Source organism: Talpa occidentalis, unplaced genomic scaffold (assembly GCF_014898055.3).
Source record: "Talpa occidentalis isolate TD23 unplaced genomic scaffold, MPIMG_talOcc4v2.1 talOcc4.8, whole genome shotgun sequence".
NCBI classification, from domain to species: Eukaryota; Metazoa; Chordata; class Mammalia; order Eulipotyphla; family Talpidae; genus Talpa; species Talpa occidentalis.
The window spans coordinates 25186619-25210471 of NW_023605194.1; the positions used below are offsets into that span (position 1 = coordinate 25186619).

Consider the following 23853-nt stretch of genomic DNA (forward strand, 5'->3'; position numbering starts at 1 on the left):
ACCAGTTCATGAAAAATCCTTCACCATTCCACAGGAGCGCCCAGAGTCAGTTGGGGGGCCGGCATTACACAAAAGGAGTTTTTCTCTGCCCTCCAGATTTTATTGAGAAATACAGACTACAAAAGTCAGGATTTTTTTTTTTTAAGATTGATTTATTTATGCATACAAGAGCTGGGGTGCAGGCCTGACAGGCGTGGGGTGAGAGGATTCACCAGAGGCAGAGTGGGGAGCAGAACAGGCCGACTGAAAAGTCAGCATCTTCAACAGAAACCTAAGTTCCGAGGAGAGGCAGAAAATGCAGTAGCAGTAAGGTAACTAAAAAAAAAAATCAAATTTTTCGTTCCGAGGGTAGGAGACCTATTTCTCAACACAGGGAAAGAAATGCGACGACAGTCACAAGATCCTAGAAGAGAGAAGAAAATCCCTCGGGCGAAACCAGCATTTGCCCAGCGCAGCCCTGGGCGAGGGCAGCCGAGGGGCAGGACAGCCGCCACCAGAGGGCGCAGGCCCGAGTCTGTCTGTGGAAGTCCCGCCCCCATTTCCGGTGACGCAAATGGGGCGGGCCCAGCGGGAACTTCCGGCTTGTGTGCGGCGTCGCGATTTCCGCACGTGTTTCATCCTCTTGGCGTATCTGGATTCTCCCTGCGCCTAGAGAATTTGTCGGGCCTGGGCTCCGATCAGCCGTAAGGATGAAGGCGGTAAGTCTTTTCAGAAGCCGGTTCCCGCGGCTCAGGTCCCTTTGATTGACAGTCACTGCCTGGTATAGCCTTGCGGCTGGGTTTCGCCCTCGTATAGGGGCGGTGACCTGGTTGTATAGGGGCTCGCTCCTGGCTGTCACTCTTCCATCGGGCGGTCCCGCCGCCCACCTGAGCTTCCATCGCTGCAGGGGCGAGATCAGCGAGCTCCGACGTGTATCCGGAGGATGTCAGACCTTGTAGGGTTGTTGGAGACCAGCTTTCGGACTCCTTATTTTATTGATGAGAAGCAGAGTTCTGGCCTCAGTGAGTTTTTGAGTCTTGGGACCTGAGGCAAGGCTATTTTTGCCAATAAAGGCTAAGGGGAGAGGGATAAGCAAGTGATCTGCTACGGTTTTCACAGAAATTGGAGTCATCAGCTGGAGAGTTTGAATTCCGTTTCGCCCTCCTTAGTTTAGAGGTCTTTGACAAGTTAACACAATCTCTTTAATAAAGCCTTAGCTTCATCAGTAATGTAGAATGATCACAGCAATCCCTCAACTAGGGTGTGTTGGGATAATGTAGCAGTTTGTAAGCGGGAAAGTAGTATGTCAATATCTGTTATTGCTAAAGAAACCAGCTAGCATTTTTGCGCTGAGATGTTGAGCTGACCAGAAATAACTATTTGCCATTACATTTAGTGGTTTTTAACATTTTTTGTTGTTAAGAGCCTTTTGGATAATTGTGTATTAACTTGAATAACTGATACCTTATGGCTGTTTTGTAGGATTAACACCATAGGTTTTTTTCTAGCGTTTATATGCAAGATTCATGGCTATGAGGCATTAAAATTGTGGGACTGGCTTAAGGAAATTTGTAATAAACTTAACCTAATCTTAAAGACAAATTAGTTTAAGTCCTTGGATATGCAGTGCTTCTCTGTTGTTTTCTAGAGAAGAAATAAAAAACAGGTCCCAAGCTTTCGGAAATTGATAAAAACCAGTAAAGTCAAACTTGAAAACAAGCTTAAAAATAAGCAATTTAAACAACAAAGCACTCTCAAGAAGTATCGAAAAGAACAGAGGAAACTAAGGCAAGCTGTAAAAGATGCTGTGTCTAAGAAACCCATTCCACTGGAGCACCCGAAAGAAAAACGACCAGGTAATTGTGAGAGTATTAATGTGCTCTAGTTTCCATTGATTTGTTCTAAAATGTACTTTATGAAATCACTTTGCTTTCTAGTAATCACTCTTCTTGTTCTCATATTTTCTTAAGAATAGCTAAGGTAAGGTAAAGATAGTTTGCTTTATTTTAGTATGAGAAATAATTCAGTATAGTATTCATTGTGAAAAAGAGCCTCTGCTTTTAGTTTGTATGGAAAGCAGAACTGAAGATAACGCTATTTGGGAAAACAAATTCATAGCAGCCCTATAAGTGAATGTTTGTTCCCATGCAGTGCCACTTTCCCGTTCACTGGCAGTTAGCTGAGAACATTGCTCTTTCTTGGTGCATTTTTGACAGTGTTGCCAAGGTTAGCTTAGTTTTGTAAACTCTGGGCTTTGATTTGGGAACTTGGAGTGAAATAGAGTTGTGATTGTCAGGGTTATTGTTTTGTAAAACTATTCAAGAATTCCAACTACTCAAAATAGCTATAGAATATGACCATTTTGAGTCAGACCAGTTCTTTACAAACTTAAATTATTCAGTCTTCTGTCATTTCATCTCTTAAGCCTGACATATTTAGTTTGATAACTTTGTGACATGATGTGATTTATAAAAAGACATTGGACCGGAAGTTAGGAAACTGGAGGTTTTCTCTTGATTTTGTTGTGTACCAGCTGTGTGACATTTATTTATTTATTTATTTATTTATTTTGGGTAGAAGAGTTGGGGTGTAGGCCAGAGCTGTGTGTGTGTGTGGTGGTGGGCGGTGTTGAGAGGATTCACCAGAGACAGGGTGGGGAGCAGAACAGGTGGATCTATTGAAATCCATTGCTGAGGGGAGCAGCCTGCAAGACAGGAGAGGTCTGCTGCGCCATGTGTGGGTCAGCTCCCTGTCTGGGGATAGAACTCAGGCTGTGGTGGTGATAGTGCTGAGATTAACCTCCAGTCCACCAGGAGGCCTGTGTGTGTGGCATTTAGTTTTCAAGGGTCAGAGATGCTAGCATTTTGCCTAGCTCAGGACATCCCAGTACAACAAAGAGTTGTCCAATATGGCAGTGGTGCTTCCATTTCAAAACACTGGTCTCAGGTATTAGAGAAGCATACACTTTTCTGATTGGGACATAAAAAATGCACAGTCGTCCATCTTTAATACTTGTTTCTCTCTTTTTAAATTTTATTATTTTTTTTTGGTGGAACAGCTAAGCGGATTGAGAGGGAAGAGGAAGAAGAAGAGGAAGCCCTTCCTTTAGATATGATGGATGAAGATGACTTACAATTATTGCAGGATCTAGGACAAAGAGCCTCTTTCTTAACAAGAGATCTTTCTTCTAGGTAATGACTTCATTTAGATTATAATCAGATACTTTTGGGGTTAAACAGTTGTATCTGATTTTTACTTAGGTGGTCAGTGCAAGATGTTCACCTCTGAACACGATGTGTTTCTTTTCTAAATAAAGAATGTTCACAAATAAAGCTGATTTTATTTAGTGTGCACCTTTTTTTCTTTTGAGTTAGAATAGTGAAGTAGAGGGAAGATGGGATGAATGCTATTCTCTGAAGAATGCTTTTCTCTCTTTGGTGGAATGGTTCTGAGTTCTTTTTGATTATTTTGTTATTCTCTACATTATTAAAAAGGCATTATTCCTATTCACGGAGGAGAAACTAATGCTTTCCCATAATCACAAGTAGTGGATCTGAAATTTAAACTTAGAATTTTTTTTTTGACTCCTAAGTCCATACTGTGCTCTGAAGGTTTTTGGGAAAGTCAAACAGCATGATGTCACCCTTGATTCTATAGACGTCTTCAAAATCAGATCTGCTGTAACTTTCACAGTGGGCTGCATCTTCATGGTAAACAGTTCATTTATTCATTTACTATTTTGAGTGCCTGGTCTAGGTGCTGATAATCTACATACTTGTTGAAGGTCTCGTTAAGTAGTTTGTTTACCTGTGTCTTAGGTTTCTAGCTTCCTTTTTAGATGCATTAAAACTGAAAATTGAAAATTTTTTTCTGCAGTGAGCCTGTTCATGCCAAGAAACGAAAACATGAGCACATTATAGATAAATATGAAAAAATACCAAGAACTCTGCAAACTGCACCAGAGAAGGAACTGATTCACTTGCTTCCCATCAAAGATAAAAGTGGTATAATCCCGCAGACCAGGGAGAAGCCAGGTAAATTTAAACAGCCAGTGTATTCAAAATATAGTTTCTCACTAGAATCACATTTTTTTAATGTAAAATTTTTTAATGTAAAATTAATTTTATTTTGACTTTTACCCATATCTACAAAAAACAGAGGTAACTACAATTAGTCATAGCATGCTTGTTGATTTTGGCCAGAAATAATTATCTAGGGTGTCTGTTTTACTTTAAGTACCATTGAAACTGCAGTGTTAAGGTGATTTTTTTTCAGAGCATTTCACCAAATCTTGTTTCTAAAATTAGAGCATATTCATATTGGTCAGCCCTTTTTTCTTATGTGTGTTTTTATTCTTGTGAAATAAAATACACAGAAAAGTCCAGAAACCAATGTTGTGAAAAACTTCGCCATAAACCACCATTGAGACAAGATACAAATATTGCCAGCAATACCCAGACACTTCCCTGGTGTGCCCTTTAATCACTGATTGCTCCTTCTTCACAAAAGTAACTACCTTGCTGAGTTTTGTAATCACTTCCCTACTTTTCTTTGTGATGTCCCTACTTACATATTTTATCACATTTATAATATACATTTTCCATGTAGTTATTGACAGTAACCAAGAAGAAGAGGATCAAGAAGAGCTGGAACTTGAGGAAGGTAATATGATGCATCTTTATAGTTAGTAAATTGTTAGTTGAACATTACATTTTTTTGCGTAGTCAATAGTATGCAATGCGAAATGTGAATCAATCATAGGTGAAATCTGAAATGTATATTTTTGAGTACTGGTCATTTCAACATCATTTTGAACATTTTCCCACATTTTGAAAGTCTCATTTTCTGGAATTTAATTCTTTGTTGCTTTTATTTGGAAAATTTTATGCATTTATGTGTGTAATATATAGGCAGGCATGACAAGTCTTGTACATTGGTAGTTTTGAATTCTTTTTAATTGTAAGCGAAGGACTTAGACTTGTCTACAGATAGCTTTACAAAATTACAAAAATGATTCTGTGATGTGAAATCATTTAAGTTCTTTCTGCGAGCAATTACACTTTACATATGTCTGTTTTAGGTAATCACATGTAGGTTTGTAGTAGCTACCACAGTTCTAATCAAAGTTAAACTGAATATGTTATTTGAAACTATTGGTCTGGGATAGAACAAGCTGGTTAAATTTGCTTTCACGTACAAATCTTATTAGTATAAATGAAATTACAGGTCAGAACTACTTAATTTATTTTTTTAATCAGAGGACCTTTTTTTATTCTATTTTTTTTTTTTAAGATTTATTTATTTATTTATACAAGCACTGGGTACAGTCAGAAGCACGGGAGGGTGAGAGAATTCACCAGAGCCAGAGCCAGAAACAATACAGGCAGACAGATGATACACTGCTGAGGGGAGCAGCGGGCTACAGGAGAGATCTGCGTGCTGTGTGGGACCGTCGCCCAGTGGCTGGGGATCGAACTGGCGCTGCAGAGGCTTCGGGCAGCTTCGCAGCCCAGCGCTCAACTGCTGTGCCACCAGGGAGGCCCAGAACTACTTAACTTTTTAATCACCCTATATAAGCTTACTATAGATTAGTTCTTTATGAAACCTAATTACATATGACTTTCTTCAGGTGGATAGATTTTGCATAGTTCAAAGGACTGCATAGCGTTGAAAAGAAAGGAGAGAGTATTCAATACTCTTAAAAAAAACTAAGTCCACTACCCCTTTCCCTTAATGAATATGAATTGTAATTTTATTGGCATAGTAAAGAGCATGAATTCTGAGTCAGGCTCTCTGGGTTTGATTCTTAATCTGCCACATTTATGAGCTTAGACAAGTTACTTTCCCTTTGCATCAGTTTATTTAGCTACAGTGTGGGGCTAAAGATTGGACCTGCCTCATGTGATTTTTTGAGAGGATGAGGTGTAGTAATCTTGTCTCATGGCAAGTGTTCAATAAAAGTTAATATTATGTATTATGTTAGTTAAGGTGCTTGGATATAGTAAATAAGACACACTTAAGATAGGAAACCTCTTCTGTTTCAGAGATCATTGAAGAGCCCATTAGAGAGCTGACATTAGAAGAACATTTAATTGAGAGAAAGAGGAAACTACAGGAGAAGAAAATGCATATTGCAGTCTTGGCATCTGCCATATTATCAGATCCAGAAAGTAATGTAAGTAACATTAATTTCTTTAGGCCCTTCATGTTATATGTGGTTTAAATATTTAATATATTAAGATTCTTTTATTAAGCTATATGTAAGAATACATAAAGCATAGCCACTGGGTTATAATGAAATAGTAGACAGAATCTTAGCTTAATCCTATGTCTGAATCTATTACTTCTGTGATCTTAATAAAGCCACTTGAACTGATCTTATTTTCCTCATCTCTAAATGAAGCTGTTGAGCTTAATGTTGTAACTCTGAAAGTTGTGAGTGTAAACATGAGTTGTGCTGGAGAAGAGAAATTTACTTCCAGATTTGCTTGGCTGATCTATAGAGTTTTTAATAGGAACTAAGTCAGTGAGATTAGTTCAGTAATACTTTTAAGTGGAAAATATTTTTGGTGAAATTGGTCAGAAAGTTATCAGTGGTATAGTGTGAAGGTGATAATTATGATGTGTGGACTCAGGAAATCTGAGATTTAATTCTTTGCTGAGGACTATCAGACTTTGGGTATGTTGCTTTACCCAAGATTTATTTTCTTCTCTAAAAAGTGGATGGTGCCTACTTGAAAACTTTATTGTAAGGACTGAATGATAAAATATACATGAACTCATTTAATGGTATTATTATATTGTTTTATTGGTGTCCCTTGCATCCTCCTGTGACAAATATTTGTTTATTGGACAATAAAATAGATATATACATTTATAGAAAAAATTTCATGTGAGCATGCTTTGGAGTATTATTTTTTTCTAATAAAGAGAGGGCATGATCGGGAGCAGAATTGGGAAAGGGAATTTGGACTAGTTCTCGCTTGTATTATAACTGAAAAACAGCCTTAAAAAATTCAAGTGGAGCCTCCCCGGGTGGTGCAGCGGGTTGAACGCAGCACTGTAAAGCTGTTCGCAGCCTTTGCAGCACTGGTTCAATTCCCGGCCAGCCAGGGAGATACCCACATGGCGCGACAGACCTCTCCTGTCTCGCCAGCTTCTCCCCTCAGCAGTGTATTTCTGTAGATCTGCCTGTTCTGCTCCTTGCTCTGTCTCTGGTGAATTCTTTCACCCTCCCATACCTCTGGCCTGTACCCCAGTTCTTGTGTACATAAATAAAAAAAAAAATCTTAAAAAAAAAAATTCAAGTGATTTTTTTTTTCCCCCATATTTTAACACTACATGCAACCCAGGTCTTCTAATTCTGGAGCCAGATGCCTCATTTCATATACATCAGGGATTGCAAAAAGTGGTTTATTTGTGTTTCTATGGTGATGAACATTGCTAACCAACCTGAGTGTTGTTTCTTAAGATATTGCTCCAGCAGTAGCAGTAATTCATCAAGTCTGGTACATTTGTTGAGAACAATTATTCAACTTCTGCATTACATCAGATAAATAATCTTCGTATGAGTCTTGTTGAAGCTAGAGTTAAATGGATTATATTATATTTAATTCATGGATAGGTAATTAATATATTTGGTATGTCTTAATATATTTCAGTAAGTATGGGTAGAATTTGCAGTTATTATTTATTTATTTATTTGCTTGTTTGTTTATTTATTTTAAAGGTTTATTTATGCATACAAGAGCTGGGGTACAGGCCAGAGGCGTGGAGGGTGAAAGGACTCACCAGAGACAGAGTGGGGAACAGAACAGGCAGACTGACTGAAATACATTGCTGAGGGGAACAGCGGGCAAGTCAGGAGAGGTCTGCTGCGCCATGTGGGTTGCTCCCTTGCCGGCCGGGGATTGAACTCATGCTGCAGAGGCTGTGGACTGCTTCATAGGTTGTGTCCCAACCCCCTGCAGTTTTTTAAATTAAACAAAATTATGACTTACAACTTCAGTGATGTATCTGTTGGTAATATGCAGTGTGGAGTTATGTAAAGCTTGTCTAGACTCTTGTGAGTCGTGTAAATTCTTATGCCAGATATGGGGCTGTTGTCATTTGTTCGTAATTGTTTTGCCATGATTTCTCTAACCTTACAAGTTGTTTCTTTCACAGATTAAGAAATTAAAAGAACTACGTTCCATGCTGATGGAACAGGATCCTGATGTGGCCGTTACAGTTCGAAAGCTGGTGGTAGTTTCTCTAATGGAATTATTTAAGGACATTACTCCTTCATATAAAATCCGACCCCTAACAGAAGCAGAAAAATCTATCAAGGTAATTCTAGTTGTAGTTATTGCACAAAATAAGCTGAAAATTTTAAAGAGCTAGAGATGGGAGAAATATAAGTAGGTTTTTTATTTGTTTATTTTTGCAGTAGTGGTGTAAGTAGTGAGTAGGCACTCACAATTTATGCTAATTTAAAGATTTAATTATTTTGATTTAAAAAAAATTGCTGAATTTTTTTTTTCTTTTCAGACCCGCAAAGAAACTCAAAAGTTAAGAGAATTTGAAGAAGGCTTGGTTAGCCAATATAAATTTTATTTAGAGAATCTGGAGCAAATGGTTAAAGGTATAATAAGCATATCTTAAAAATATGTATCATACATAGCTTTGGTCAGGAAAGTGAATTCTATATTCTGTGTTGTTTGTTGAAAGTCAGATAGTGTATGGTCAGGAAAAGAGGCTAGAGTCAGCCTTTTTCTAATACTCCTCAATATTCTATTGTATCTATACACCCCATTTTATCTGTTCACCTGTCCATGAAGTCTTACAGCTTTAAAAGTAAATAGAGATAAGGCTCTTAGTTACAGTAAGTACAGTATGTTAAAGGAAAAATTAAATACGTGAGAAGCAAGTTTAAAACAAAGGTACTGTCATCCGTATTATCTTTCTTATTTCTGTGTATGATGGAGAGGTTTTGAACCTACTCTAGGAAAAATAGCATATTTTCATATTCTCATAATAACATGCTGTGACAGGGGAACAGAATATGTATATAGAAATTCTAGAAAAGGGGTACTGTGAGTAATTAGTTACTTTGAAGGAGAATTTAAAAACTCTTTTGGACCTCCTGGATAAAAGATACCATAGAATATCAGCAAGAAGTTTGAAATGATGTTTTAGGTTCTTGGGGTTTTGTAACATGAAAGAGACTGTGAGAGAGTTTGGAATTTGCTCATATTCCTTATTAAATTAGTAGATGACTAGGATTTGAATGCAGATTTCTTGTCTTAGATCTAGTTTTTAGGGAAAACCTTCTTAGAGCCCAACCCAGGGACTCCTTTAAAATATCCAGCTCTCTGTCGCTCTTTCTTTTCTTATTCTTGAGGATGCTTGTCCTCTTAATATATCTTGTAGACTATAAAAAGCCAAGATTCTTGTAATTGTTGCTAGAGCCATGACGTGGATGACGGTAGACAAATTTGAATGATAACATTTGTTTTTTTAAGATTTACTTATTTATGCATAAAAGAGCAGGCCAGAGGCATGGGGGGCTGAAAGGATTCACCAGAGACAGAGTGGGGAGCAGAACAGGCAGATCTACTGAAATACACTGCTGAGGGGAGCAGCGGGCGAGTCAGGAGAGGTCTGCTATGCCACGTGGGTAGCTTCCTGGCTGGGATCAAACTCATGCTGCAGTAGCTGCAGATAGCTTCATAGGTTGTGTCTTAACCGCTTGCGCCATCAGGGAGGCCCTGAATGATAACATTTGTACTGTGTGTAAGTATAGACACAATTCATTTAAGAATTTCCATGGTGTATTGAGTTTTCCTGTTATTTATATTATTACTGATTTTTGTGAATGAAAGTTAATTAGTAGAAGTGACAACTAATGAGTAAAGTAACTGTAGTTTTCTTTTGATTAGACTGGAAGCAAAGGAAGCTGAAGAAAAGTAATGTCCTTTCCTTAAAGGCATACAAAGGCCTGGCCGAGGTGGCTGTGAAGAGCCTGTGTGAACTGTTGGTGGCTCTTCCTCATTTCAATTTTCACAACAACATCATTGTATTGATCGTCCCTCTCATGAATGACATATCAAAAGTGGTGTGTTGCTCTAAATAATTGTTGCTGTTGTCCTTAACAGAAAATGACAGATGATGTGATTTTTTTAAAAAGATTTATTTATTTATGCATACAGCTGGGGTACAGGCCAGAAGTATGTGTAGGGAGGGTAAGAGGATTCACCAGAGACAAGTGGGGAGCAGAACAGGTGGACTGACTGCAATACACTGCTGAGGGGAGCAGCGGGCGAGTCAGGAGAGGTCTGCGCCATGTGGGTAGCTCCCTGGCTGGGGATCAAACTCATGCTACAGTGGCTGCAGATACCTTCATAGGTTTCATCTTAACCCCTTGCGCCACCAGGGAAGCCCTGCAATATATTTTTTTTTAAATCTCAGATTTCCTTTGGAGTTTTTATTGCTAAAATAGAGAGCCTTTGATAAACACCGTGTCTGTAGGAAGAGTCTCTAGACAGTAGTTTAGTTCCGAACAGGAGGCTGTTTTGCCTTCCAGGGTATAAGAGGCCAGACAGTTCTGATTGTCATGATTGCAGTGGCGGACCAGGAAGGCTTTAAGCTTCCTACAGTGCATAGGACAGTCTCCACAATGAAGAATTTATTTGGCTCAAAATGTCAGTAGTGCTGAGATTGAGTACATTGGTTTATTATAACATTTTATTTTTCAGATATCTGAAATGTGTTGTGAGGCAGTTAAAAAACTTTTTAAACAAGATAAATTAGGTCAAGCTTCCCTTGGTGTGATTAAAGTGATTTCTGGTTTTGTGAAGGGCAGAAATTATGAAGTTCGGCCAGAGGTAAGTAAGCCTTTTGTTTCTTTACATTTTATTGTTTTTAAATTACAAGACTGATTTTCAGTTGTTATGTGGATTTTATTCCTTTTAGAGGTATAGAAAGTAAAATTACTCAATTTCCCAAATGCAGTCCCTCTTGACAATTTGTTGTGTATCTTTATAAGATGTTTATCTATGCAGATGTAGACATATGTGCTTGTTTATATTTCAAAATAAAAAATGGGTTTATACTGTGGAAACTTTATTTTAAAGATTTATTTATGCATACAAGAACTGGGGTGTAGGCCAGAGGTGCAGGGGGTGAGAGGATTCACTAGAGACATAGTGGGGCTAGGAGAGGTCGGCTCTGCCATGTGGGTCAGCTCCCTGGCTGGGGATCGAACTCAGGCTACAGTTCCTGGTAACAGCTTGATAGCGCTGTGTCTTTAACCCCTGCGCCACTAGGGAGGCCCCTCTTTTGTCTTTGTGTTTAAATGGTTGCAGTGACCCATAAAACACTAACTTCCAAAATTAGTTTCTGAATTTTTTGAATGATTTAAAGTCATCCTTCTCATTGAGGTCCTTGGGCCAGCATTGGTTGGGAATTACAAATACAAATTTGGGAGCCCCATTTCGGACCTTCTGAATCAGAAACTCTGGGGACATTGAAACTAGCCATTTGTGCTTTAACAAAGCCTCTAGGTGATGCTGATGCTTGTTGAACTTGGAGACCTATTGGCTTAATGGAAAATAAATTGTCTTAAAATGAATAACACTAGCCTTTAAGTTATTTTGTTTTGGGGAAAAAAAGATGTTGATTGATACTATTGACTTCATAACTGAAACTGATTTGATAAATTAAAGCTGGCTTAGAAATACCTAATTTATGTTCTCTCCTTCTGCAGTGGTCCAGAGATGTTGTTAATTAAATGCTTGTTTTCTCTATGGTTTTTGAGGGCAGAATAAACATTAAGCTTGTGTTTGTGTTTTTATCAATATTAGATGTTAAAAACTTTCTTGTGCCTAAGAATCAAGGAAGTAGAAGTGAAAAAAGATACTGAGGACATTAATAAACCAAAAAAGTTCATGACTTTCAAAGAAAAGAGAAAAACCCTGTCAAGAATGCAGAGAAAGGTTTGATTTATTTCCTTTTCTGTTTTATTTGATTTTTTTTTTTTTTTTAATAGAGGCATGCTTTTATTTATTTGTTTGTTTTTGTTTATACATGCACTGGGTACAGTCAGAAGCACGGGAGGGTGGGAGAAGTCACCAGAGCCAGAGCGGGGAGCAGAGCAGGCAGAAGGACCGAAGGACACTGCTGAGGGGAGCAGCGGGCGGCAGGAGAGGTCTGCGCGCCATGTGGGACCCTCCTCCGGTGGCCAGGGAGCAGCCGGGGATCGAACCGGCGCTTCAGAGGCCGCGGGCAGCTTCGCAACCCAGCGCTCAACCGCTGCGCCACCGGGGAGGCCCTGTTTTATTTGATTTTAAATTAAAATCACAGTGTAGGCATAAAGGAGTGGGGAAAATGGTATTTTGTTGAACTGGATACAGTACTTGGTCTTCTGCATTGTGTGTAAATAGATGTAGGAAGTACCATTAATGATTGTACTTAGATGATGTAGCAATAGATGATGTAACAATAATAATTTGGTGAGGGGCGTGGCATGTTCTTTCTTTCTTGAAAACTTTATATTTAAAATACAGAACATTTCAGAGACTAATATAGCATATCCCATGTATCTGCTATTCCACTTTTTTTCTTGAAAAGAAAGAAAACATCAGTGACAGTTGGAATCTCCTTTGTTCTACTCTCTGATCTCATTCTTCTGCCTTCCCTCCCAGGAGGCACTGTCATGAATTTGGTTTGTGTGTGGTGCTTATCCATGTTTTCTATAATTTTCTCATATTTCTATCCATAGATAGCCAATGATGTCATTGTATGAGATTTACAGTATTGATATATCATGATTTTGAAGGTTTTTTTCTCACGGGGTACATACTTTTTTTTCTATCTACTTTCAGTGGAAGAAAGCAGAAGAGAAATTAGAGCGAGAGCTTCGGGAGGCAGAAGCCTCAGAGAGTACTGAGAAAAAACTTAAACTGGTAGGCAGTTTCCATTCTCTTATGCTTTTAAAAAAACTGGTTAAGCGATTTTAACGAGAGATTTATTGCTTCAATTTGCTGTATAATGTTGATTTATTTCAGGAGGCTAAGGTACGTGGTATGAAAGAAACTGTGGTGTGATCACTGTCAGTTTTGTGAAATCACCATATGTGTGTCTTCATTCGGTTTTGCTGGCGCTCCTAAGATTCATTTGTGGCAGGGTGGGAAGGCAGAGCTTCGAGAGTCATAGTTATGGTGTAACTCAGGGGAAGGATAATAGATCACTGAAGTCTTTTTGTCTGTTTCGTCTCCCAGCACACAGAGACTTTGAATATTGTGTTTGTAACCTACTTCAGAATATTGAAGAAGGCCCAGAGGTCACCTCTCCTGCCAGCAGTTCTAGAAGGTCTTGCCAAGTAAGGGCTGTGTAGGTTGAAACCTTTTAGATTCTTTCTAAGTAGACTGACGTAGCCATGAAATTTACATAGGGTTCACTAACGATCACCCAGTATCCTTCTCATGTCTCATCCTTTTTTTTTTTTTTAATTTATATAAGACTGGGGTACAGGCCAGAGGCATGAGAGGGTGAGGGGATTCACCAGGGACAGAGCAGGGAACAGAACAGGCAGAATGACCAAAATACACTGCTGAGGGGAGCAGCGGGTGAGACAGGAGAGGTCTGCCATGCCATGTGGATATCTCCCTGGCTGGCAGGAATTGAACCCGCGCTGCAGAGGCTGCGGACAGCCTCACAGTGCAGCGCTCAACCCATTGCGCCACCGGGGAGGCCCGGTCTCGTCCTTTTTTTCACCCGTCACCAGTCTTTCCTTGAAACTGTTCATAACACTGCCTCTTTCGGTTTTTTCATACCTTTTAATTTTCTGCTCTCCTTCACTAACTCCTTCCTTTGCTCACTAAATTCTAGGTGTCCCTAAGGTTCATCTGTCAGGTCTTGGTTCTTTTTTGCCCTGTAGTAGTTATCTAATATCACAGTTTGAGTGGTTTGGGCAAATGTATCTTGAGGCTTTTCTGCTCCAGCTTGCACATCATTGCTCTAGTCCAGTCTGTCAATTCCAGTGAGCCTTTGGGAGATATCAGCTAAGTAATGGTTGTCAGGCCTCCTGGTGGCGGAAGTGGTTAAGACACAACCTATGAAGCAATCTGCAGCCTCTGCAGCATGAGTTCGATCCCCGGCCAGGGAGCAACCCACATGGCACAGCAGACCTCTCCTGACTAGCCCACTGTTCTCCTCAGCAGTGTATTTCAGTCAATATTCCTATTCTGTTCCCCACTCTGTCTCTGGTGGATCCTCTTACCCACCTCCACCTCTGGCCTGTACCCCAGCTTTTGTATGCATAAATAAATAAATCTTAAAAAAAAAAAAAAGTAATGGTTGTCATGATAGTTACCTGCAATTTGAGGTGGCATCATGTGGAATCATGCTGTATATATTGTTCTGTAAATTATCTTTTTTTAATGTGAATTACTTCTTTTTGGGTAAATAGTTACTCTGGGTATCTTTCCACGTTAGCTTGTGTAGATCCATTTTTTTTTAAGGTTCATAATACTTCATTTTATGGCTATATTATACTTTATTTGGCTAGTCTCCTGTGCTGCACTGGAGTATCTTAGTTTTTAGCTGGTTTATTTCTGTTTTTTGGTTATCTTTTAACTAAGTTTTGTTTGATTCTAGGTTTGCTCACCTTGTAAATGTGGAGTTTTTTGATGATTTATTGGTAGTTTTACATACTCTCATTGAGTCTGGTGTAAGTAACTCTACTTATGAATTGTTTTTAAGATGTAAATGGTAATTATTCTTCTTAATATTTTTATTTTTTTTAATATGGTCTTTTTTCTTTTTTTTAAAAGGACTTAAGCTATCAAGAGAGTCTTCACTGTGTCCAGACTGCTTTTCATATTCTTTCTGGGCAAGGTGAGATATAAAAGCAGGTTTTTTTTGCTTTTCCTTTGGAGACTGTAACACACCTAACTGATGTTTGTTGTCATTTCCAAGGTGATGTTCTGAATATCGATCCAATGAAATTCTATACACATCTTTACAAAACATTGTTTAAGTTACATGCAGGTATGTATGTTTAGATAACTTTAATAAATATTTATCTTTTAAGACTATGTTGTGACCAGAATTATAATCCATGAAATATGACAAGTAGGAGTTGATGTATAAAATGCTGGCCTGCTAGTCTGACTTTACTCTCATTTGAGACTTGGGGAGAGAAAACTTCTGGAATTGATTGGGTATGTGATTCAACCCACTGCATCTCTTCAACAGTGAGCACCCCTTTATTGGGTCGGGTCCTGATTTGGGATAGGAGTGACAGTTCATCTTGTGTTTTTATGGAGTTCAGTGAGGTTCATAAAGAGAATATCCCTGATGGGTCCATCTGCTGTTCTAGGTGCTACCAATGAAGGTGTCGAGATTGTGCTCCAGTGCCTTGATGTCATGCTAACTAAGCGCAGAAAGCAGGTTTCTCAGCAGCGAGCTCTGGCCTTCATCAAGCGCCTTTGTACCCTTGCTCTTCATGTTCTTCCAAATTCAAGCATTGGCATTTTAGCAACAAACAGAATATTAATGCATGTAAGTAATGATACAGATGAATAGGAGCTAAGTTTTTTTTTTTTTTAAAGATTTATTTTTTATTTATACAACAGCTGGGGTACAGGCCAGATGCGTGGGAGGGTGAGAGGATTCACCAGAGACAGAGTGGGGAGCAGAATAGGCGGATCTACTGGAATACACTGCTGAGGGGAGCAGCGGGCGAGACGGGAGAGGTCTGTTGCACCATGTGGGTTTGCTCTCTGGCCGGGGATCGAACTTGTGCTGTAGAGGCTGCGGATAGCTTCATGGTGCTGTGCTTAACCCCTTGCGCCACTAAGGAGGCCCAAACAATATTAACTTAATGAGTCCATCTTGTGACTTTTTTTTTTAAATTCAAATTTTATTTTTATATTTTCCATACAATTACGACCCCCTTATTTTGACCCCAATCCCTCCTTTCCCCTCCCCCCACCCCCCATAGAGTGACTCTAGTTCATAGTTGTTTGTTGATTTTGATATTTTCTTTCTTATAGTTATTCTTTTTCCTGGTCCCTTATCTAAGTTTTCTAGATTCCTGCTATGAGTGAATCTTGTGACTTTTTTTTCCACAGACTTTTCCCAAAACAGATCTGTTGCTTGACAATGAATCTCAGGGAAGTGGGGTCTTCCTCCCTGAGCTGGATGAACCTGAGTACTGTAATGCTCAGAATACTGCTCTTTGGGAATTGCATGCACTGAGGGTAAGAGTAGCTGAATTTATTTAATTTTATTCTTTTTGTGAACCAATTTTGTAAAGTTTCCCCCTGGTAGTTATAATTGCGAGTACTAATTTATTATCAGCTTCATTTGTGTTGATTCCTAGCCAGTTTCAAGGGGGTTTCATCCATGTTGTGATCCTGCACTGTGGGTAGCATTAGAGTGAGACTACAGAAAATGCTGACTAAATTTGTTTACACTTAGACATTCTGCATTTTGATTTTTCTTTTCATGCTGTAAAATATGACTAAGCCACATGATCGGTAGCTTGGTCATTGTAAAGGGCAGGACTCGACCAGTGCAGGTTTTCTGATCCCATGCAGACCGGGTAAAGGAGGAGTCAGAGTCCTCAGCGGTTTTTTGCAGGTCTTTTATTGGGATTTAGCGGGTACATGGCAGGCAGGAGTGCTGGGGGGCCGGGAAGCTGGCAGTCCTCCCAGCCCCCAGCAAATCTTCACTCTGTCTGGGCGCTCTGGCGTTCTCTGCTTCTTCTTTTCTGCTGCTTCTTCTCTGCTTCTTCTCTGCTTCTCTCTCGGCTTCTGCTGCTTCTACTGGCGTCCCCGTGACGCCGCCCTTAAAAAGCACAGTCTTAGCGCAGGTGTACCCACTTCAGGTGCCCGCCATCAGGCATGCACTCAGGATCACAGGGTTCCCTCATCTATCCTGATGGCGGGAGGGCAGAAAAGCCTGATATTTTTTCCTTACCCTCCAGTCATCAAATGGATTTGTGTTGTGATGCTGTGAAAAAATGATAGTCTTTCTGTGGGTATGAATCTTGTGAATTACATGCACATCCTTTTTAAAAATTAGTGTTTCTGAAAGAAAATCTTTGCTGTAGTTATTGATTTACAAATATGGTTGTCCATTCCTGCTTCAGAGACATTACCATCCCATAGTGCGGAGATTCGCAGCTCACCTGATGGCTGGAGCACCTTCGGAAGGCTCTGAAGCACTCAAACCAGAGCTGAGCCGCAGGTAACGTTCAGCAGTGCCTCATCATCAAACTCCAATTGCAGTGGGTGGCTGTTTACTGTGAGAAGTCTGTTCTGAATGGATTTTGAAACATAACGTGCTTGTTGATTATCTGAATTTGATCTCACTGCAGACCTGAATTACTCTGAAGAGAAAACTGTGATTTTGTTGTTTTGTGTAATCACTTAAACTTTTTTTAATCATAAAATGGCTCACAAATAAGAGAAAGAATAGTACTGTGAATCCTCACGCGCCTGAACACAGGTTCATGCAGTTAGTAAGAAAATGCCGTATTCGCTTTCTGTGAAGACCCTTGAGTTCCAACACAGCTTTACTCCCCCTCCCCCACTCCCTTTTTTTTTTTTTTTTGAATGGTCTTTAAGGGACAGAAAGGGAGACATGAGAGAGAGAAGTGACTTGGAACCTACCCCCCAGAAGGGGTGCATTTTGTCTCCTTGGCCCTTGCGGCCGCCTCTGTGCAACACCCTGACCTGCAAGAAGCCTGGATAGCTTCTTCCAGCTTTCACCTGGCATGCTTCCAGATGGGGAAAAGAGGCCTCCTAAAAAAGAAGTGGTTTACCCCCAAAACACAGAAATGTTGAAAATATAGTAATAACTTCCCGCTACAAAGCAACTTGGAAATCCTTCAGTTACACAGAAAAGAAAATGGTATAAAAGACACCCTTGAAATATACCCACCACTCAATATTTCCTGTAGCTTTTTCTCCTTGGCAGGCCCACTGGTTTCTTAAATTCAGAGGTCAAACTCAGACGCCAGCAGGTTGATTTTTTTTTTTGTCTCTTCATAGTTTAAACAAAAATTGAATTAGTTGCTCTTTTTTAAATATTGGGGGAATTCACCTAAAAAATCACACATCCAGCTTCTCTTAAAGTACTGGAAGATTTGGAAAAAATGGTCTGTATTCTTACCTGGCAATAAGTCAGCTGCTTCCCCCTCTAAATGAGATATAAACTGTAGTGTCTCACAAACTCTTTTCCTTCTGGGTAGGATAAAAACGACTTTTGGCCTTACTAAATGATGGCCATTTATTTTTCCCCCTCATACTTCCCACCTATTCCCGAGCATTTTCTTAATTTTTCCCCAATTTTATTGACTTGCCAATCATTTGCACAGTGTAGAGGGCAGGACAGGACACAGTGCAGGTTTTCTGATCCCATGCAGACCGGGTAAAGGAGTCAGAGTCCTCAGTGGTTTTGCAGGTTTTTATTGGGGTTCAGCGGGTACGTGGCAGGCAGGGGTGCTGGGAGGCTGGCAGTCCTCCCAGCCCCCACAAATCTCCACTCTATCTGGGCTCTCTGGCCTTCTCTGCTTCTCCTTCAGCTTCTGCTGCTTCTCGGCTTCTTCTGGCATCCCCATGACGCCGCCCTTAAAAGCCCAGTCTTAGCCCAGGTGAATCCCATCTACCTATGCCCACACCCTATTCCAGGTGCCCGCCATCAGGCATGCATTCAGGACTGCAAGGATCCATCATCTATCCTGATGGCGGGAGGGCAGAAAAGCCTGATATTTTTCCTTACCCTGCAGTCCACCCCCTCAGAGTTTTCTGCCATACAGTCTATACATATGTATACAAGTTTCTAAGCAAACAAACAATGCAGCCATGGCCCACAAAAGCAAATACACCACAATATAACAAAATACAACAGAATACAAATAAGTCCAGGCAGGGCCCCAACCTAGTGCAAAAGACAATTATTGGTACCAGCAGATGAGCCACCAAATCTGCTGCCGAAGGCACTGCTCATACGAGGGAGGGGAATCACTCACGGCATCTACTATAACACACCAGGAGCCGTCAGGCTTCCTGGCCTTCTCTGGCTGTAGTCTCGGCTACAAGCCACACACCGCATCCACCCCCAGGATGCATTAGCTCTGGGATTGGCGATTCCATTCTGTTGGGGGTAATCGCCAACCCTCAGGGTTTGTGTCTGCGGTTGCTCCAACACTCGGCTTTCACAGCCACCCGTGTGACTCACAGACCCCTGCACTCAGGCCAACCCACTGCACAAGCACCTGGGTCGGGGATCCAAACTCTACATGCGGCTTGGGCTCCACCCCAAGCCACGTTCCCCACCTGTCCCTCAAGGACGGTTCCTCAGCTCCTCACCCTCACTCAAGAATGAGCAGGGCATCACCCACAGGTGATTTTATGAGACTCACAGTTCTTCAGCATACCCGGGTTGCTTAACAGCCGCTTAGGGCTTCTCAACTTAGCATCAGTACCAGCTTTTGCCGCCTTAGTTGGCTTTTCTCCTCCACCTGGCTGCTGGGCATGCACAGGCTGCTTTTGGCCATCAAGGCCCACTGGCCACCCCCAGATTCCCATCTCCTGGTGTTTACAAACAAAACTGTTCCACCCCCAGCGTCCCAAAACATATCAACCTGCAAGGTCCTCCGCCTTCTGGCGGGATTGTCAGTCCAAGTTCATCAGTCCGTGTCCAGCAGTGGAAGTCCGTTGGCCTCTCCCTGCATCAGCACTGGCGAGCTCTGAATCGTGGTCCACTTTTCGCTGATGATTCTGCTGCCTCAGGGGTTGTTGGCTGGTCCTTTCAGGTGTCATTGGCTGGTTCTCTCGGGCGTCTCCTTCACGCCAGGTCTCGTCCTCTAGCTTGTGGACGTTGTCCACCTTCTGTGCTGCCATGGCGCCTCCAGCGTCATCACAGGCAAACAGTCTGTTCTCCTTAGTCCCTCCAGGTCTTCGGAGGGCTCCAATACCCGTCTGCATGGATCTTGCCGACTTACGCCAATTGTAAGGGCAGGACAGGACACAGTGCAGGTTTTCTGATCCCATGTAGACCGGGTAAAGGAGGAGTCAGAGTCCTCAGTGGTTTTGCAGGTTTTTATTGGGGTTCAGCGGGTACGTGGCGTGCTGGGAGGCTGGCAGTCCTCCCAGCCCCCAGCAAATCTCCACTCTATCTGGGCTCGCTGGCCTTTTCTGCTTCTGCTTTGGGCTTCTTCTCTTTCGGCTTCTCCTTCAGCTTCTGCTGCTTCTCGGCTTCTTCTGGCGTCCCCGTGACGCCGCCCTTAAAAGCCCAGTCTTAGCCCAGGTGAATCCCATCTACCTATGCCCACACCCTATTTCAGGTGCCCGCCATCAGGCATGCATTCAGGACTGCAAGGATCCATCATCTATCCTGACGGTGGGAGGGCAGAAAAGCCTGATATTTTTCCTTACCCTACACACAGCTATATAGTTTAGGGTTAGGATTTCACACCTTCATATGTGCACATGCTTGCTTCACTCACCCTCCACCAGGGTCCCAGTGCTGGTAGCCAGTCACCTTCCCTGTCCTACTCCCTCCTCCCCCCTGTATCCCCACTGGTAATCATTTATATTTTTTACAGACTATAAGAATTCGTTTTTGTTGTGTTTTGTCAGTTTATTTCCTTTTTTTAAAAAAAGATTATTTATGCATACAAAAGCGGGTACAGGCCAGAGATGCAGGGGGCTGAGAGGACTCACCAGAGACAGCGTGGGGAACAGAACAGGCAGACTGACTGAAATACCCTGCTGAGGAGAGCAGCGGGCGAGTCAGGAGAGGTCTGCTGCGCCATGTGGGTTTCTCTCTGGCCGGCTGGGGATTGAACTCGTGCTGCAATGGCTGCAGATTGCTTCATAGTGCGGTGCTTAACCCCTTGAGCCACCAGTGAAACCCTCAGTTTATTTTCTTTGGTTGTTTTTATTCCATAAATAAGTAAACCCAACCAGTAACTTTTACTTTCTGACTTACTTCTCTTGGTATAATCACCTTGAGATCCATTGTTTTTTGTCCCAGAAGGCACTCTGTCATCTTTTTTAATAGCTGAGTAGTATTCTGTTGAAGGCATATTCCAAAGTTTATCCAGTATTTTGAAAAAGGGAGGAAAAACCTTTACTCTTCCACAATGCTTTTCTGGCACATTCTTGTCATATATCCTGAATATTTGCTTCAAGCCAGAAATTTATGTTTTGGGAAGAAAATGAGGAACAGGTTTATCCCAAGGTTTGAGAAGGGAGGCTCAAGATGTTCACCCCCTGAACAATGTAGCTTGGGATGTGAGCTTAATTGCAACCCTTGGGTCATTGCCTGTCTCTTTGGGAGAATGTACACTTACTCAGAATCATTAAGAATTTGTTCACATCACATAGGTATAGATATGTATTCTGTCCTGAATGCCCTCTCCTTGCTTTGAATCCACGCTAAACGAAGGGTTGAGTACTTTGAAGCCCTTGGAGGATAACTCCGTTCTCCTCTGGCTCTAATGACTAAGTTAGACTTAGTTGCTTATTGTTCACATAATGGCTGAGTTGGGATATGATAGTATTGAGCGTGAGATCTTCTGCTAAGTGTTCTCTGTCCAAGCCCGTATTTACTGATCCGACTCCTGAGAGGTGGATTTTTAGTTGGATGGTGCTGGGAATGTAGGATTTATTTTACATGTGTTGTTGATGTGTTTGTTTCAAAAGCAGGATTATAATGAATCTAATTCATTATATTAGGTATAATTTGGGTATAATCTAATTATTTTCAAGTTATACAAAAGATAAGTTGTTTATATTTCTTCTATTTGTGATTATAGATCAGCTGTAGAACTCTTTGAGATGTATAGCATGGCAGCAATGACATTCAATCCTCCTGTTGAATCTTTAAACTTGAAAAGGAAGGTATGTGATACTTTTATTTTTCTTAAAGTAGAAATGAAAACTAAGGTAATATATCTGTAAATAATGACTCCAGGTTACTCAATTGTTTTATAGGCCGATTTTTTTACATTTCAGTGTTGATGGTAGGGTGAATTTCTGGGGTTGGAATTCTATAGAGACAGTTAGGAGACTACTTGATTCACTACACAATATATCCCAAGCCTGACCCAGCACTATCATTATTATGTTTCATGTACTGGTTTGGTTGTATGTTTGCTTACCTGTTGGCTTTTGCTTATGACCCATATGAATTTTTAACTTATATATACAATATTTTTTTTCCCCAGGATAAAGTTTTACAAGGGAATTCATTTTTGGATGAAGATTTAAATCAGCTAATAAAGAAACATTGCAATGAAGTTGCTACTGAGCTGCCTCTGGATTTCACCAAATATTTGGAAACATCATTACGGTAGCAAAAGAAAATGAAACATCAATGGACTTTCTTGTATCTTTGTGTGATTTTGCAGATACATATAGAGACATGTTGTTAACTTAGGAACTTTTCTTTTTATATAAGAAAGAATTCCTAAGAATGATTAACAGAGGAGGAAGAATTACCCTTTGCATACCACAGGGTTCTGCCCTGATTCTGAAAATGTCATCTTGATAAGAAAGAATAGTTAAAAGCCATCCCCCCATATTTAGAAGTTTTATTTCTAATGATATTGCCTTATTAAACTTGAGATGTATAGCATGGCAGCAATGACATTCAATCCTTCCTATATATATATATATATATATATATATATATATATATATAGGATATATATATATATATACTTATATATATATTAAGTTTCACTGTTTAAAAAATCTTTGAGGGCATTTAGGTTTAATTCTGTCCCCTCAAATCCATAATGTTAAAGTCTAACTCCCTGTATCTCAGAAATTGACTGTCTCTGGGGAGAGTCTTTGAAGGGGTAATTCCGCTAAAATTAGGTCACTAGGGTGGGCCCAATCCAATGTGTCTTTATAAGAAGAAGAAATTTAGACACAGATAAAGAGGGAAGACCATAGGAAGACGCAGGGAGAGGACAGCTAGCTAGAAGCCAAGGAAAGAGGCCTTAGAAGAAACAAATCCTGCCTACACTTGATCTCAGATTCCTAGAGTCCAGAAGTATGGAAAAATAATTTCTGGGTATTACAAAGAATCATTGAACTGAGCTTATTGAAATGCTAGATTAAAATGAGGGTTATGAGCTGAGACTGCTTTTACTGTTCGTTGACTGTTTATAACCAGGAACTCTGTAGCCAAGTGAGTCTTATTTTTATTGTATTACCATAGGAGGACGTGAGAAAAATTCTGAATTTGATTGAGTCTGTTTTATGATGATTTTGAGAAAAGAAAAAGTAGTTTGAGCTTGGATTGCAGGTTCATTGGCTCTCACTGGATTATATACTTCAAGAGTAACCTAATTTGGCCTTTTAAAAAAAAAAAATGAGTGTTCATTATGGCTATTTTGAAAGTAAGTTTGAGGGTCCCTTCAAAATTCTTCCATTTTCTGACAAGCTCTGGGGGAAGTTGGGGAAGAATGAGTCCAATGTGGGAAGACCAGCCGCAGACTTTACCATTCTGCATTCTGTCTTAAGGATAAAAGTTACTCAGTGAAGGGCTTTTTTTTTTTCCTTTTTTTTAATAGACAAAATGCTTGTTTTTATAAATACAGTTAAAGCAGTATTTTATATAACAGCTATTGCCATATTCTAGGAATGGCCTATGAAGTAAATGTTTTTATGACCAGTTTATAAATATTCTCTACTGTAAATATTGGAATAAAACAACTTTTTTTTTCCTATTCTTGTGATGTGAGAATTTTTTATAAAATGCACAGTAGTTCAACTATATAGAGCTCCTCTTACTTTAGAGAAGTAGAAGCCAATTCTTGGGATACTAGCTTAACCATGCACATTAATCTTTCAGCATGTACTTATA

At 40.3% G+C, this 23853-nt stretch overlaps 1 protein-coding gene across 1 annotated transcript; it reads left to right on the plus strand.

Moving 5' to 3' along the window:
• Positions 1-567: 567 nt before the first annotated feature.
• NOC3L (NOC3 like DNA replication regulator) lies at positions 568-22634 on the plus strand. Its single transcript, XM_037496389.1, has 21 exons — positions 568-698; positions 1628-1835; positions 3038-3170; positions 3856-4013; positions 4588-4641; positions 6024-6154; positions 8146-8307; positions 8509-8602; positions 9900-10075; positions 10716-10844; positions 11823-11954; positions 12843-12923; positions 13239-13339; positions 14617-14689; positions 14793-14856; positions 14938-15009; positions 15341-15522; positions 16095-16223; positions 17117-17214; positions 21794-21878; positions 22205-22634. Exons 1-21 carry the CDS (start codon positions 690-692, stop codon positions 22331-22333), a joined length of 2400 nt encoding a protein of 799 aa, XP_037352286.1. The 5' UTR covers positions 568-689; the 3' UTR covers positions 22334-22634.
• Positions 22635-23853: the final 1219 nt, after the last annotated feature.